At 49.7% G+C, this 18,220-nt stretch overlaps 1 protein-coding gene across 5 annotated transcripts in view; it reads right to left on the bottom strand.

The window, feature by feature from the left end:
- KDM5C (lysine demethylase 5C) overlaps nucleotides 1–18,220 on the bottom strand; it is a 187,140-nt gene that overhangs the window by 53,407 nt on the left and 115,513 nt on the right. For all 5 annotated transcript variants that reach the window (XM_030194032.1, XM_030194031.1, XM_030194034.1 and 2 more), the window contains 3 exons: nucleotides 4,633–4,991; nucleotides 4,271–4,409; nucleotides 3,991–4,170 (listed from right to left, as the gene is read on the bottom strand). In XM_030194032.1, the coding sequence (XP_030049892.1) occupies nucleotides 3,991–4,170; nucleotides 4,271–4,409; nucleotides 4,633–4,991 (678 nt within the window). The remainder of the gene's footprint in view (nucleotides 1–3,990; nucleotides 4,171–4,270; nucleotides 4,410–4,632; nucleotides 4,992–18,220) is intronic.

The following is an 18,220-nucleotide window of genomic DNA, read 5'->3' as shown; positions in this document are numbered from 1 at the left end:
ACCAAGTGCCACACATTGTTCCGCATATGGATGCTCGTGTAGAGCTGGTAAGACTGGATTTTGGCCACGAGCATAGAGGAATGATAGGCCTTCCTCCCAAAGGAGTCTAAGGTTCTGGAGTCTTTGCCCGGGGGCGCCGAAGCATGCTCTCTAGAACTCTTAGCCTTCTTTAGGGCCAGATCCACCACACCAGAGTCGTGAGGCAACTGAGTGCGCATCAGCTCTGGGTCCTCATGGATCAGATACTGGGATTCGATCTTCTTGGGAACGTGGGGATTAGAGGCTTGGTGCAGATCGCCAGCAATGTCTTTTTTAGGACATGATGCATGGGTACTGTGGACGCTTCCTTAGGTTGAGAAGGATAGTCCAAGAGCTCAAACATTTCAGCCCTGGGCTCATCCTCCACAACCACCAGGAAGGGGATGGCCGTAGACATCTCCCGGACAAAGGCCGCGAAAGACAGACTCTCGGGAGGAGAAAGCTGCCTTTCAGGAGAGGGATCAGAAGGAAGGCCATCAGACTCCTCGTCAGAGAAATATCTGATGTCCTCCTCCTCCTCCTCCCACGAGGCCTCATCATCGGTATCAGACACAAGTTCACAAACCTGTGTCTGAAGCCGTGCCCGACTCGACTCCGTGGAAACACGGCCACGGTAGGAGCGTCGAGAGGTGGACTCCCTCGCCAGCACCGGCGAAGCTCCCTCTGCCGACGTCGTCGGGGAGTCCGCCTGGGAGGCGGCCGGAGCCGGTACGTACCGGGGACCTCACCTCAGGCAAGGAGCCTGCCGTCGCCTCACTCGACGGTCCTGGTGGCGCAACCACCCCCGGTACCGGAGAAGGGCGCAACAGCTCTCCCAGAATCTCTGGAAGAACGGCCCGGAGACTCTCGTGCAGAGCGGCTGTGGAGAAAGACTGGGAAGTCGATGCAGGTGTCGAAGTCAGAGTCTGTTCCGGGCGTGGAGGCGGTTCCGGGCTGTCCAAGGGGGAGCGCATCGACACCTCCTGAACAGAGGGTGAGCGGTCCTCCCGGTGCCGATGCCTACTGGGTGCCGACTGCCTCGGCGACCCAGAGCTCTCGGTACCGAGACGGGAAGGAGACCGGTGACGATGCTTCTTTGACTTCTTGAAGCGAAGCATGTCACCGGAGCTTCCCGGTACCGACGAGGAGGACGTAGAATCCAACCATCGCTTCCTCGGGGCCGAGGCCGAAGAAGGTCGATCTCGGGGGGGGGGGGGGGGGGGGGGGGGGGCTGTACCGCAGGAGCCCTCAGGGTAGGGGGAGACCCACCCGAAGGCTCACCGCCACCAGCAGGGGAATGGACAGCCCTCACCTGCACTCCAGACGAAGCACCACTGTCCGACGACATCAGCAACAGCGGAGGCCTCGGTACCACCGACGTCGACGCAGCCTTTCGATGCCTCGGTACAGACGATGCAGGAGGTCGGATCCTCGATGCAGTCGATGCCGACGTCGATGACTTCGATGCTGTCGACGCCGATGCGCTCGGTGCGTCCTGTGCTGTTGTCGTCGAAGAGTTCGAGAACAACGTGTTCCACTGGGCCAATCTCGCTACCTGAGTCTGCTTTTTCAAAAGAGTGCAAAGACTACAGGCCTGCGGGCGGTGCCCAGCCCCGAGACACTGAAGACACGACGCGTGCCTATCAGTGAGCGAGATTACCCGGGCGCACTCGGTGCACTTCTTGAAGCCGCTGGAAGACTTCGATGACGACGGAAGGCACCAAAAAGAAGTGAGAAAAAACCCGTACCGAGGCCAAAAAGGCCGGTCCCGAAAGCGAAAGGAAACTTATGCGGGGCAAAAGCTGGAAGCACGGGAAAGGGGTAAAGACCATAAGGGTGCTTTTTTTTTTTTTTAAGCGAAAATCGCGAAGACGCGCGAGGTCAACTTGAGGGGCACGAAACGGCGCAGAACACGACCGTCCCGAGCGCGGACAAAAGAAGACTGACGAACACGAGCCGGTTCGGGCGGGAAGACTGCCGTGCATGAGCGGTGCGCATCGGCGCGCGAGGGCTAGCAAAGGCCTTTGCTAGTGAAGATTCCGATTGGAGGGGGCTGCCGTGGACGTCACCCATCAGTGAGAACAAGCAGCCTGCTTGTCCTCGGAGAACTATTCTTATATTCATAAATATGACTGTGACAAAACAGTGGGTTTTAAGCCTGTAAACTGTACTGATTATTTCTTGAAGTGTATTTCTCTACTGCGGTCAACAGGTGGTGCATATTTATGTTTAAAGCTGTTACTGAGAAATGACTGTTCCCTCTTTAGTTAACACAGATAAGAGGTAACCTGCAGTGATGTGGCAAGCTATTTTTAAAGCTTGTTGTTCTAGGCAAGGTTGCCAGGTGGCCGGATTTTCGCCAGCAGCGGGGGGAAAATTTCGCCGGCCGCGGGATGCAGTTTTTTGGCCGGTTTTCCCGTCGCCGCTGTGCGAGTTCGGCGGTTTTTTCTGGGGCTTCTATTGCTCCAATTTGGTCCAATAGAAGCTTTTCCGGGGCTTCTATTGGTCCAAATTGGACCAATTCAGGGGCGGGGCTAGGTGACGCGGAAGACGGGGATTGGCTACGGGCGGGTTTACGGCTGGAAACATTTTTCCCAGCTGGCAACCCTAGTTCTAGGCTTTGATTAGCCCAGGAGCTCAAATTCATCTAGGAAATACTGGATTTTTCTCCAGTCTGTTTGGAAGTAGAAAGAGAAAGACCTCTTTACTGAGACCCTGTGAACAGTTTTATTTGAAAGCCTGTGAGCAACTATATTACTTGTACTTCCCAGGCACTACTCAGGTAGTGAATAAATGTTTAGTTTTATGATTGATCCATATTCAGTTACCGGTTACTATGTGCTGTTTTTCTTCCATCTGTTTTTATGGTTCACTGTTCAATATTTTTCATGACAACAGACATTTTTAAGTTTACTGCCTCTGCTTGTTTAGACTAAAAATCCTGGTGGTTTATGTGTTGGATCCGAGTGCTTTCTAGGAACTGTGGGACCACTGGGAGTGTGGCCCCAGTAACCTCAAGAATAGCTGAGGTAGACAGAGACCTAGTGGAGGTAAAGTGGAGCAGATGGGGTGTGGACCTAAACTCATCAGGTTCTGCACCCCTAGGCAACAACTCTGTCTAACCCAACTGCATGGGTATACTCCTCTACTTTCTGCTGAGAGTGCACAGAGCCCTATATATGATGTCATCAAACCTGTGGCTCTCTCTTTTGGTAAGGGAGCACAAACTCACAGATCTAGACTGGTCTAGAGGAGTAAGGAGTTAAATATGTTCATTTTCAAATGTTCAGACAGCAGATTAGGTCATTGAGAGCAGACAGATCAATCACAGGCTGAAAGTTAGAATGATTAATATTTGTTCAACCATGAAATTTATCTTCACTTAAGTCCTAATCAGATAAATGTTTTGAGCTTTAGCTGAAAGTAGGAATGAACAGGAAGGGTGCCCAAACTTTTGAAAATAATGAAGTGATTATGTAGTGCAAAATCTGAAAACAAATCAGTAATGGTAATCATACATTAAAATTTTCAGAAAGATGTGTTTAATCTTGTACAGTGTAAATGTTGTGTCAACGTCTATTCGCTTAGGGCAGGTGTGTGCAACCTCAGTCCGAGGGCCACAGTCCAGTTGGGATTTCAGGATTTCCACAATGAATATGTATGAGATCTGTTTGAATGCACGGCCTCCATAGTGTGCAAATATATCTCATGCATATTCATTGTGGAAATCCTGAAAACCCGACCTGGTGAGGGCCGCAGTTGGACACCCTTGGCTTAAGAGATTCACTGAAACATACAATTTGAAAAGGGATGTCTAAATATATGCACAGAATATCTCCAACAGTGTACTGCTGGAGGTTCTGGCAGGTCTTCCACCTCCCCCTGGAATTGTACATTGAGTATCATACAATATTCAAAAGTGTTCTGCAGATTATTTCCCAGTACAAGCCCTGGACCCTCATTTGGCTGTACCTCAAGCAGCGTGTAGCAGGAGTTCTTCTTCAGAAAGGTCTTGCAAGCCTTTTCTCTCCAGGAATGGGCTGTAAGCACTTGCACCTCTAATTGCCTTAGTTCCTCTATCCGGACAGGCAAGTCTCGCCCCACAGCCACAAGTCCCTCCAGGTCATCCAGGCATGGGTAGTGATCCCCATTCTATAATAAAGAAAATAAACAGCGTAATGAAACCTCAACCCACAGTTTTTACTATGTTGAAGTACAGATGGTATTCCCTTTCTCTTGTAGCAATACTCACCTGTATCTCCTCAACATCAGCGATCCAGGCCCGGGCTTTGCAAAGAGTCTCCTTCAGAACCAAGATGTTAGGAAGACACACAGGGATGCTCTCTGCCTCCTTGACAATAGCCTCTAGAGTAGCTGGTGGGTGCCTCTGCCTGCACAGCAAGAGAGGTGGTGAGAGGCAGTCATGAAGAGGAGATAGGAAAAGATGAGGAAAAAAACCAGCAAAAACAGGGAGACACCAAAAAAGGATGTGATGGCAAAGGAGAAAAAGTAAAAGATCTAGCATGAAAAGGGCAGAGTCAGTGAAAGAAGTACAGAGAGAATAAGAAGAATGGTGAGGAACAGAGGCAGAGGTAAGATGCTGCTATTTTCTACCTGGCTTCTAGGCACATCTGCGCTTTCTCCTCCCAGCGCTGGGAAATACTGAGTAAATCCTGTAGCTCTGCCATGGCTTTTTCCACAGCAGGACTCTGTGCCACACTGCAGCCTGCCTCCATCAGTGCTCGCATGGTCTGAAGGGTGACTGGTTCCTCTGGCGAAGCCAATGCCTCTTTCACCTCGCTCAACCACTCCACCTGTCTCAACTGCTGTTGCAACTGATCCAGTTCTGGTATGTCCACATCCAGTTGACTCCCTTTCTCTAGAAGCTCATGCAACTGTAGGGAATTAGGGGACTCATCTGTCAGAGCCACCTGTGCCTGCCACTGGAATGCCTCCACCTTCTCCAGCAGCTCCTGTTAGGGAGAAATTACCAGTGTGAGTGAGCAGCACAGAGGGCATACAGGCCTCAAGCAACATTACACCTAAATGAAAAACTCAGAACAGCCAAGCCAGGTGTTACAAAACGCCTAGCCACTCGCCTGGGGCTAACCTTGCAGTCACCTGAGGGTCTATCCCCAGCACAGCTCAGGTCCGCCTGCACCTGGGCATGTGCTCTACACTAGCACCCTCCTCCCACCGACTGGGTCCCAATCGCATCTTGGCGAGTCTTTCGCTTTTCAAGTTATCCCCAGTGATTTCTAGGTTACTGGGGCCACACTCTCAGTGGTCCCACAGTTCCTAGAAAGCACTCACAGACCTAACACACAAACTACCAGGATTCTTAGTCAGTCCAGACAAGCAAAGTCAAACTAAAAAAAAAAGTTTGACATAAAAAATATTGAACAGTGAACTATGAAAACAGATGAAAATAACAGGCAATAAAAAGTAACTGAATAAGGATCAATTATAAAACTATCTAAACATTTTATCACTGCCTGGGAAGTACAGGAAATATGGCTGCTCATAGGTTACAGAATATAACTGTCCACAGGGTCTCAGTAAAGAGGTCTTTCTCTCTCTAATTGCAACCTGAGGGGCAGATACATTAAAAAAAACAACATTAAAGCCCTTCCCTTACTGATTCCTTAGCGAATCGGTAAGGAACGAGCATGTATCAAAGAAATCGCATACAAATGAAATGGTCACTGCTAGCTCATTTACATGCGATTTCCTTCCAAGCCAGTTGGCAGCTGAGGATGCGCAGAGCAGCCAAGCATTATGCTGGCTGCTCTGCACATGCCAAGGACCCTTCACTCAAACCCCCCCCCCCCCCCCAAGTCGTCCCCATAATCGTTGCAGACATTCACTGCCAAGGATGTCCTTCACTCAAAAAACAACAACAAAAAAAGGACATCCCTGACAAGCAGGAAACTTGTCAGCAGCCTGAAACCTCAGAAGAGAAAGAGTGCTGAAAAGAGCCCCAGTTAATTTAAGTGCTGCTGCTCTTCACTTGTGTAACATTTCCATTGTTTACTGCTTTGCATGTTAAAGGCAGGCTTACATTACGCAATTAAGAAGGACTCTCTGAAGAAAAAAAACAAAAGGACATCCCTGTTTTTCTTACCTGCCTGAACTGACCACAAAAACAGTTCTCTCAATAGTCCCTCCAAGGTTGTTTTCAGCTTGCACCCCCCTCCCCCACAGGATCCGGACCAAGAGGATGTCCAAATCAAAACTTTTTGGACCTCTCTCCCTCCAGGTCTCTCTCAGCCAATCACAGCGCGTTTAGCTGTTACCAGTATCGATTCCAATTTTTAAGAACAAAGCCTTACATATAGCCTTTTCAAGAGGCAGTAATTTAAAGGAGAGATTAAGTCCTGCAGATGTCACCCAAAAGATGGAAAAAAGTGGCAAACACTGGTCACTATAAATGTGGAGCGTGCCAGATTTGTCGGATCACGAAGCAAACTAAGCATTTCCAAAATGAGATTACCAATAAAACAAATACTCTCAAACATTTCACAAACTGTCTTTCAATCATATTGTTTATACTATCTAGTGTCCGTGCGAAAATAATATATGTAGGGATGACCACAAGACCCTTACAGGTGAGAATTTTAGAACATAGGTCTAATGTTCACAGGTTGGTCCAGGAGAAGCCTTTAGTTGAACACTGTATTCAATTAAAACACACTTTTGAAGAACTTACGTGCTGTGCGATAGACAAGGAAGAACCGTTAGAGGAGGAAATCACAAATTATTACTACAGACGAAAGAAGCAAAGTGGATTTTCCTACTTAAGACATTAGAATCATCAGGTTTAAACAATACCATAGATTAAAATATTCTCAGTAAAAAATGTGCCAAACATCATGATTCAATGTTTCAACATGGGATCCAATTGTGAGTCAGTACCCTGACGAGTGGCGTCATAAATTCATCTAAATGACGTTTTAAACATCATAATATAATGTTTTGCTATGAAATCTAATGGCAAACCAGCACTTTATGTGTTTTGAATATGCTGTTCCTTTAAATATTAAAAGGATGGGTGACGCCATATAAATACCTGAGTTTGGCATGTGACGTTACAGTGCCATTTTGAAAATGAGAACTTCAATGTGAAAGGAGGTGAACAAGTGGGTTGGTTAAATTGTTAGATTTTCACTTTACAACAAATGTGGTCAAGTTCACTAATGAAAATGTTTATTTTTTTAGAACATTTTGCAGCAACGTACAGCACTTGTTCCTGAAGAAGCCTAGCAAGGGGTGAAACGGAGGCCCCGTAGAACAATGAAAGTTAAGTGCTGCCTTAAACAACGAAAGCAAAGGTGAAATTAAGCCTTACCTGCTAATTTTCTTTCCTCTAGATCCTCCAGACCGTTCAAGACACTTGGGTTATGCACTCCTACCAGCAGAGGGAGACTGAGAACACAAACTTCTTATACAAGTAGCCTGTGCAGACCTTCTACTAACCAGTAAAACAGTAACAAAGCATAGGAACAAAACACCTCCACCTAAACAAAACCACTGAATCCACACTCAGATCTCCTCCCCTTAAGACGGGGGAATTCAACTGCAGATGGGCACAAACTGCCCTTAGTAAAACTCCAGGACCCAAATCACAGGAGCTACTAGAAATATCAGCAACTGAAGTCTAAATAAAGAAATTATCATACTGAACTACCCGATACACTGGGTGGGCTCTTGAATGGTCTGGAGGATCTAGAGGAAAGAAAATTACCAGGTAAGGCCTAATTTCACCTTCCTCAGCAATTCTCCAGACCGTTCAAGACGCTTGGGACGTATCAAAGCCGTAAACACATCTAAGGGTGGGACCTGCGAAGCCCAGAGAACAGGACTGCAGCTCCAAAACTGGCATCCTCCCCTTGCCTGTACATCCACTCTGTAATGTTTGACAAAAGAATGCAGGGAGGACCACACCGCCACTCTACAAATGTCCACTGGTGGAACAAAACTACTCTCTACCCAAGAAGCCGCCATCCCCCTAGTGGAATGTGCCTTGAGCCCCACCGGCACCGTAAGGCCATGCAATATGTAAGCCGAAGAGATGGCATCCTTCAACCACTCAGCTACAGATGCCTTAGAAGCAGCCGCTCCCTTCTTGGGCCCCCCATGAAGGACAAACAACTTGTCCGAAGACCTGAATTCCTCCGACCTGCACAAATAAACCTTCAACACTCTGCGCATATCCAATTTCACCAAACGACGCTGAGAAGCATCCCCCGTCCGGTCCCCTAAGACCGGCAACGAAATCACCTGATTGACATGAAAGGAGGATACCACCTTAGGCAAAATCGAAGGCACTGGACGCAGCGAAACCTTTTCCTTAGAAAACCACAGAAACGGAGGCCTACATGAAAGAGCCTGAAGTTCTGAAATCCGGCGAGCTGACAATATAGCTACCAAAAAGACCACCTTCATAGTAAGGTCTTTTATCGAACAAGACTCCAAGGGCTCAAAAGGAGAACCCACCAAAGAGTCAAGAACGATATTAAGATCCCACTGAGGAACTACTGCCCCCCTGAGGACGAAGCAACTTCACCCCCCTGAAAAAACGGATCACATCCGGGGAAGACGCAACCAACCTGCCCTGCACCTTACCCCGAAAACACGCCAAAGCAGCCAGCTGCACCTTCAAAGATAATGAAAGGCCCTTCTCAAAACCATCCTGCAAGAAATCTAAAATGCACGATACAGAAGCTGTCGAAGGGACACACACCCGGTCCCCACACCAATCTTCAAATATGCGCCACACACGCACATAGGCCAAAGACGTCGAACGTTTGCGAGACTGCAGCATCGTCTGAATCACCTGAGGGGAAAACCCTTTCCTTCTCAACTGTTCCCTCTCAAGGGCCACACCGTAAGAGAGAACCGAGCCGGATCCGGCATGACAACTGGACCCTGACACAACAGCACCGAGCCCCCCAGCCGCAGAGCCCCAGCCTTCTAACAAGCGCATCAGATCCCCGAACCACGGCCGACGTGGCCAATTCGGAATCACCAACAACACAGGACCCGCATGACATTCTACCCTCTGTAGGACTTGACCTATCAAGGGCCACGGGGGAAACACGTATAGCAACACCTGCTGAGGCCATGAAAGGACCAACGCATTGATCCCTTCCGCTCGCGGATCCCGACTGAAATACCGAGGAACCTGAGCATTCTGTGCCGACGCCATTAGATCCACTACTGGCATTCCCCACTTTAGAACTATCTGGTCGAGCACCAACCAGTGCAGAGACCATTCTCCAGGGTCCAACACGTGTCCACTTAGAAAATCCGCGTTCACGTTGTCCACCCCGGCCACGTGCGCCGTCGAAATCTGCACTAGATGCCTTTCCGCCCAACTCATGAGCAGAGAGCCATCTCGATTGCCAACCATGAACTCTTTGTACTGCCCTGCCGGTTGACATACGCTGCCGCTGTCGCGTTGTCGGACATAACTCTTACCGCCTTTCCAACTTGAGCGAAACGCCAACTGAGCTAGCCGAATCGCCCTCGTCTCCAACCGGTTGATAGACCACTGAGTTTCCTCCGTCGACCACCGCCCCTGCACAGACCGACCGAGACACTGAGCTCCCCAGCCCAGCAGACTGGCACCCGTTACCAGAATCACCCACTGAGGAGGTTCCAACGGCATGCCCTTTTTCAGATGGGCCGAGCACAGCCACGAGACTGCGCCCAATGGCAACTGCAACTCCAAACTGTGTACCTGGGGAGACCACCGGGACAACAAAGTCACCTGAAGCTGACGCATATGCGCCCTGGCCCATGGTACTACCTCTATTGTCGCTGCCATGAGGCCCAGAACCCGAAGGTACACTCGAACCGTCGGACTCTGAACGGACATTAACAGCCGGACCTGCTGCTGAAGAGAGGCGATACGAGAATCCGGCAGAAAAACACGACCCACTGCCGTGTTGAACTGCACTCCCAAGTACTCCAGACTCCGCGATGGGATCAACTGACTTTTAACTACATTCACTACCCATCCGAGCGATTCCAGAAATGCGACCACCTGAGCCGTCGCCGCTACACTGTGAGCCCGAGACTTTGCCCGGATCAACCAGTCGTCTAGATACGGATGCATCAGAATTCCCTGCCTCCGCAAAGCCCCTGCTACCACCACCATTATCTTGGAGAAGGTGCGTGGAGCCGTTGCTAGACCAAAAGGCAGAGCACAGAACTGAAAGTGCCTCCCTAAAACAGCAAAACGAAGGAAACGCTGATGGGCCTCTCAAATCGGCACGTGCAGATACGCTTCAGTGATATCCAGTGACGTGAGAAATTCTCCCTGACGAACAGCCACTATGACCGAGAGCAGAGTCTCCATGCGGAAGGATGGCACCTTGAGTGCCCCATTGACCCTCTTGAGATCTAAAATGGGTCAAAACTGGTCCTCCTTCTTCGGCACCACAAAGTAAATGGAATAACAACCCATTCCCTGCTCGTGCCGAGGAACGGGTACCACAGCTCCCAACTGGATTAAGCGACCCAGAGTCTCTTGAATAGCCTTTAACTTGACTCGAGAGTGACAAGGAAAGGGAAGAAACAGATCCGGCAGCGGGTGCTCGAACGCGAGCGCATAAGCGTCGCGAACAACCTCCAGCACCCACTGATCTGAAGTAATTTGGGTCCACCCCTGATAAAACAGAAAGTCGCGCCCCGACCTTCACCAGAGGCTGGACCCGCACACCTTCATAAGGAGGACTTATTACCATTTCCGGCACCTCCGGAGGAGTCCCGACCTCCTCGACGACCCCCTCAAAAGGACTAAGTTCGCTGGAAAAAACGGCTTTTAGAAGGAGATACAAATCTGCCCGGCCTGTACCGCCTCACATCCTTAAACCGACCTCTAGCTGAACCACCTCGACTAGCCGCCTTAGGCCGTAACTCTGGCAACCGTGAGACCTTGGTATCCCCAAGACCACTCATCAGTTTATCCTCTCCAAACAATATAGAACATTTGAAAGGTAGAGAACACAACTTTGCTTTAGTGGCCGCATCTGCCACCCAGCCCCTAAGCCAAAGAGCCCTGCGAGCCGTCACCGCCAGAGCCATATTCTTAGCTGAAGCCCTTAGAAAAATCATAAAGGGTGTCTGCCAAAAACGAGGACCTCATCTCCAATTTGGCCAGGTCCTGAACCAAACCAGTCCTAACGCAGGCTCATCCAAGAGCTTCTCCGCCCAACGGAAAAAAGCTCTGGCTACCAAGCCCCCACACACAGAGGCTTGCAAGGCCAAAGTCAACAAATAAAAGCTGCACTTCAGAAAGGGCTCTAGCTTCCTATCCTGAGGATCCCGTAAGGCTGTACCGCCATCCACCGGAATGGCTGTAGCCTTAGTAACCGCCGTAACCATCGCATCCACAGTAGGTGGTTTTAGCAGGGCCAAATCTTCCGGAGACAAGGGATACAGCCGTGCCATAGCCCTAGACACCTTACAAGCAGCCTCCGGCACAGACCATTCCTGAAAAACCATGTCTCTAATGTCTGAATTCATGGGAAAGGAACGGGAGGCTCTCCGAATCCCCTTAACCAAGGGATCTACCTGGGGTCCCTCCGCAGAGCGAGTGGCCGCCGGAGCAAACTTCAAAGTACAGATCACCTGATCAATGAGCTCTAACAACTCCTCCTTATGAAAAATGCGAACCACTGAAGAATCTTCCCCAGGCCTTAGCCCATCCTGATCCTCAGACTCATCTAAGAGATCCTCCTCTCCTGGGTCACTCCAAACCTCCGACCCAGGCAGAGAAAGTATCTCTATAGGCTCCGAAATATCCACCCGCGGGCGCTTAACTCCCACTGAGCTAGCAGCCTCCGGGGGAACAAACAGCCTGAGAGGGGCCAGCTCTCCAGGCATTATACAGAGACCAAACAAACTCAGGGGGGAAACCAGACCCCCCCTGACGCTGCTGAAGCCCCACACACATCTACCCTCTGCTGAGACAGAGAAAATACTGGCTAGTAGAAGGTCTGCACAGGCTACCTGTATAAAAAGTTTTAGTGTTCTCAGTCTCCCTCTGCTGGTAGGAGTGCATAACCCAACATCTTGAACGGTCTGGAGGATTGCTGAGGAACTGTCTTGATCTCATCTTCTCCTCCAACTGTTCACCCTCTAGTTTCCTTGCCTCTGATCTTCCCTCCTCTGATCACCATCTTATAACTTTCACACTTAAATCTCCTCTCTCCCAGTCCCGTCCTATCTTATCTAATTTATCTAGGAATCTTCATGATATTGACCCTTCATCTCTATCCTCCCATGTTTCAAACCTCCTCTCTACTGTGGCACCATCCACATCTGTCAACGAGGCTGTTTCTTCTTACAACAATACTCTATCCTCTGCCTTAGACACTCTTGCACCTTTGATGACCTGTAAGGCGTACAAAACCCCAACCTTGGCTGACTTCTAATATCCGCTACCTACGTTCCTGTACCCACTCCGCCGAACGCCTCTGGCGGAAATCTCGGGCCCTTGCTGATTTCTTACACTTTAAGTTCATGCTGACCTCCTTCCAATCTGCTCTTTTACGTGCCAAACAGGATTATTATATCCAACTGACCAACTCTCTTGGTTCTAATCCTCGACTTCTCTTCACCACATTGAACTCTCTCCTCAAGGTGCCCCCTCCCCCAACTCCCCCTTCATTATCTCCTCAGACCCTTGCTGAATTCTTTCACAACAAGGTTGAAAAGATAAACCTTGCTTTCTCTACCTCACCACCTCTCCCTCCACTAGTCCGTTCCCCTCATTCCCTTTCCTCCTTTCCTGAAGTTACTATTGAGGAAACTACACTTCTCCTTTCTTCCTCAAAATGTACCACCTGTTCCTCTGATCCCATTCCCACCCACCTTCTTAATGCCATCTCTCCTGCTCTTATTCCTTTTATCTGTCACATTCTCAACCTCTCACTTTCCACTGCGACTGTCCCTGCTGCCTTTAAACATGCTGTGGTCACACCTCTCCTTAAGAAGCCTTCACTTGACCCTACTTGTCCCTCTAATTACCGACCCATCTCCCTCCTTCCTTTTCTCTCCAAATTACTTGAGCGTGCTGTTCACCGCCGCTGCCTTGATTTTCTCTCCTCACATGCTATTCTTGACCCACTACAATCTGGTTTTCGCCCTCTCCACTCAACCGAAACTGCACTTACTAAAGTCTCCAATGACCTATTACTGGCTAAATCCAGAGGTCAATATTCCATCCTCATTCTTCTTGATCTTTCCGCTGCTTTTGACACTGTCGATCACAGCATACTTCTCGATACCCTGTCCTCACTTGGATTCCAGGGCTCTGTCCTTTCCTGGTTCTCCTCCTACCTCTCCCTCCGCACCTTTAGTGTTCACTCTGGTGGATCCTCTTCTACTTCTATCCTTCTGCCTGTCGGCGTACCTCAGGGTTCTGTTCTTGGTCCCCTCCTCTTTTCTATCTACACTTCTTCCCTTGGTTCATTAATCTCATCCCATGGCTTTTCCTACCATCTCTATGCTGATGACTCCCAAATCTACCTTTCTACCCCTGATATCTCACCTTGCATCCAAACCAAAGTTTCAGCGTGCTTGTCTGACATTGCTGTCTGGATGTCTCAACGCCACCTGAAATTAAATATGACCAAAACCGAGCTTCTCATTTTCCCCCCCAAACCCACCTCCCCGCTCCCCCCGTTTTCTATTTCTGTTGATGGCTCTCTCATTCTCCCTGTCTCCTCAGCTCGAAACCTTGGGGTCATCTTTGACTCTTCTCTCTCCTTCTCTGCTCATATCCAGCAGATTGCCAAGACCTGTCGTTTCTTTCTTTACAACATCCGTAAAATCCGCCCCTTTCTTTCCGAGCACTCTACCAAAACCCTCATCCACACCCTTGTCACCTCTCGTTTAGACTACTGCAATCTGCTTTTTGCTGGCCTCCCACTTAGTCACCTCTCCCCTCTCCAGTCGGTTCAAAACTCTGCTGCCCGTCTCATCTTCCGCCAGGGTCGCTTTACTCATACTACCCCTCTCCTCAAGACCCTTCACTGGCTCCCTATCCGTTTTCGCATCCTGTTCAAACTTCTTCTACTAACCTATAAATGCACTCACTCTGCTGCTCCCCAGTATCTCTCCACACTTGTCCTTCCCTACACCCCTTCCCGTGCACTCTGCTCCATGGATAAATCCTTCTTATCTGTTCCCTTCTCCACTACTGCCAACTCCAGACTTCGCGCCTTCTGTCTCGCTGCACCCTACGCCTGGAATAAACTTCCTGAGCCCCTACGTCTTGCCCCATCCTTGGCCACCTTTAAATCTAGACTGAAAGCCCACCTCTAACATTGCTTTTGACTCGTAACCACTCGCCTCCACCTACCCTCCTCTCTTCCTTCCCGTTCACATTAATTGATTTGATTTGCTTACTTTATTTATTTTTTGTCTATTAGATTGTAAGCTCTTTGAGCAGGGACTGTCTTTCTTCTATGTTTGTGCAGCGCTGCGTATGCCTTGTAGCGCTATAGAAATGCTAAATAGTAGTAGTAGTACTACTTTTTTTTTTTTTTTAAATCTTTATAAAAAGAAAATAAAAGCAAAAAGAAAGCGAAACTCGGTCACAAAGAGTTCTGCTCCTGGGCCTAAACGGAGCGCAGAGGAAACACTGCTGCACCTAACCGCGGAGAAAAAAGAACTTAGGCACACGTTCGTGTGACGGGCGGGAAGTCGTCCGCTCATGCACGGTGCAAGATATTTGCGCGCCAGAACTCTGGAAAAACCTTGTTTATTTTGCCTGCAAAATTTCCGATTCCTGGGCCACTGCAGACGTTGACCCACATGTGAGAACAAGCAGCCTGCTTGAACTCTGAGAAATCAAAAGTACGCCTAAGAAAGGATTCTAACTTCCTATCCTGGGGGTCACGTAGCACTGCGCCACCATCCACCAGAGTAGCCATGCCTTAGTGACCGCTGTCACAACCGTATCCACCACTGGAGGCTTCAGGGAATCCCTGCCCTTCTGCGGGAGAGGGTAAAACCAAGCCACGGCCGACACACCTTACAAGGACCTTACAAGGAGTATCCGGAGATGCCCACTCCTGTGCTACCATCTTTATTCATAGGAAAAGAACGGACAGACCGCCTAATACCCTTAACCAAAGGGTCTACCTGCTTCGCATCCCCCACCGGGACTTCTGTCGACTCAAACTTCAGAGTAATTAATTCAGGCAATTCATCCCTATGAAAAATCCTTACCACCAAGGGGTCCTCCCCCAACAAAGGGCACTCTTTCTCCTGGCCTGAAACCAAAAAATCCTCCTCCTCATGGTCACTGAGGTCCTCCTCGGACTCAACAGCGATCTGGACTCGAGACCCTCTGCCCAGTCAAGGCAAGCTCTCTTAGCGACCACCGAATCTGCCCCCTCACCAGGAAGATCGGGCTGAGGTGGTCCTGATGTGTGGTACAAAGACCAAATACATTCAGGGGGGAAGCCCATAGCCCCTGAACTCTCATGAACCAAGAAGGAACTTAGCAAAGGTGCCCCTAGCACCAACAGCTCCACCACACGGGAAGACGGCAGTTCCCGCTGAAAACGGAACCGCCGCTGTCATCCCCGCCGGTGCAGCTGTCTCAGCACAAGTCAGTCCTGCTGTGGAAACCTCCGTGGATAACTGCGGGGGTGCTAAGGAAGGTAGCTTCAGCTCCCCACAGAGGCGGCATTTAGTCCCCAGCGCCTCTAAACCCCGCTGTGAGCAAAAGCGGTAGCAAAGCAGTTTTCCGACATTACTGTGGTAGGGAAGGGAGCAAAGAAGGAGATCTGGCACCAAAGGCAAGCGCCCAACAAATCATAAAAATCCCGGATCAACAGCCCCGGCTTTCCTGGACAGCCCAAGCACCAAAAACGTACCGGCACAAAACCCGTATTCCTTTTTTAAAAATAAAATTCTTTATCAGAGCTCCACTGTTGCAGGCTGAAGGGCACTCAAGGCTACAGTCCGAACACGGCAGCTGAGGCACAAAGCTGTCCACTCAGGAGAGGAGGACAGGGGGAGGGACCCAGCCTCCCGGGTGTAACACCCCACGGGGTAAATGGGGCCCCACCCGACCCACACCCCAAAGCACATGGAGCTTTAAGCCAAGTACAGGGTTTTATTTATTTATTTATTTTACCAAAGCCCAAAGAAATACACCCCAAGAAACCCCTAGGGCAGTGATGGCGAACCTTTCAGAGACTGAGTGCCCAAACAACAACCCAAAATCGATTTATCGCAAAGTGCCAGTACTCATTATGGGCGGGGTTACCAAATATGACTCCACCCCTATGATAGCCACACCCCCTACACCAGCCATGGCGCATATAAACAGACATCATTGAAAATATACTAGTATAGGAGGAAAAAACAACATGATTTTTTTTCATTATAAATCACTTCTGTAAGCTGTTACAGCTCCAGTATAACCCAGTGCAAAATAAGACAGCAGATGTAAATTCTCAAATTGGACATATTCCAAACACTAAAATGAAAATAAAATGATTTTTTTTCTACCTTTGTTGTCTGGTGATTTTGTTTTTCTATCCATATTGGTCCAGTCTGATTCTGCTGCTATCTGTTCTCTTAACTCAGTTTCCAGGGCTTCCTTCCCATTTATTTCTTTACTTTCCTCCTTTCTTCTTCATTTCTTGCCCTCCATCCATGTCCAGCAACCCTCCTCTCCCCTCCAGCCACCCATGTCCAGCCACCCTCCTCTCCCCCTGCCCGCCCTCCCAGCACCAGGCAGCCCTCCCTCCCAGCACCACCCAGCACCAGGCCTGCCGCCCTCCCACCCAGCACCCAACATCAGGCCTGCCGCCCTCCCTCCCAGCAGCACCCAGCCTCCCTCCCTCCCACCCAGCACCAGGCCTGCCTCCCTCCCACCCAGCACCCAACATCAGGCCTCCCTCCCTCCCACCCACCCACCCACCAGGCCTGCCGCCCTCCCACCCAGCACCCAACATCAGGCCTTCCTCCCACCCAGCAGCAGCAGGCCTCCCTCCCACCCAGCAGCACACAGCACCAAGCCTCCCTCCCTCCAACCCAACAAGCATCAGGCCGCCCCACCCGTCCTCCCTCCCTCCCAGCACCAGGAACCCCCCTCCTCCTGTGAAATTTAAAAAGCGTACCGTCCTCCGGATTAAGGCAGAGTGCAGCGGCAGCGAAGCGCGTGTTCTTCGATCGGCACGCCTTCGGCCTACCTTTCTGTCTCTCAAGCTCTGATCCCGCCCCTCATAAGCGGGACCAGAGCTTGAGAGAAAAGGAAGGCCGAAGGCGCGCCGATCGAAGAACACGCGCTTCGCTGCCTTAATCCCGAGGACGGTACGCTTTTTAAATTTCATAGGAGGAGGGGGGTTCCTGGTGCTGGGAGGGAGGGAGGACGGGTGGGCGGCCTGATGCTTGTTGGCTTGGAGGGAGGGCGGGAGGCGGCAAACTGGTGTTCAGAGGGAGGGAGCATGGGCGGACCAGCGACGGCACGCGTGCCATAGGTTCGCCATCACCGCCCTAGGGCCTACCAGACTGGACAGGCTGAATGTCTACCCTCTGCTGGAGACTAAGAAATACTGGCTCGTTAGGGTTCTGCACAGGTTACATATACAGGGTTCAAAGTTTAGTGTTCTCAGTCTCCCTCTGCTGGTAGGCGTGCATAACCCAAGTGTCTTGACCAGCCTGGAAGGTCCCTGAGAAATTATACACTCTTCAAAACACAGCCATGAAGTTACTTTGTCACATCTGACACTCCGATCATATTACACCTTTACTGAAGCAACATCATTGGTTACCCGTCGACACGCGCTTAACAGTTCGCGCCTCTTATTTTTTTTTTACAACTACCGCCGCTAACAACGCCGGATAGCAGAGGAAAAATAATGAAGATAACAAAAAAAAAACGCCGATTAAAGTCACAGACGCTGACTTATCACTTTTTTTTTCTTTTTTTTTTAAATAGCTCCGCCAGAAAAGAAAATAAAGATTATTCAAACAGAATAAGATAGAAGAGCTACCTGCTCATTATAAGCCTGGGGAAAGCAAAAACTACTTCCTTTAAATTCCTTTCAATTGAATTAATTATTTTAATTTTCTTTTACTTGATTTAATTCTTTAAAAACAGCTGCCTATTAAAAGTGGCTGCCTCTCCCAAAGACGGTACACCTTTCCAGAGAAAGGGACGGCCCTT

The sequence above is a fragment of the Microcaecilia unicolor genome, chromosome 2 (genome assembly GCF_901765095.1).
Source record: "Microcaecilia unicolor chromosome 2, aMicUni1.1, whole genome shotgun sequence".
Classification (NCBI taxonomy): domain Eukaryota; kingdom Metazoa; phylum Chordata; class Amphibia; order Gymnophiona; family Siphonopidae; genus Microcaecilia; species Microcaecilia unicolor.
Note: the sequence above shows the minus strand (reverse complement) of the source record. Positions and strands in the feature narration are given on the sequence as shown.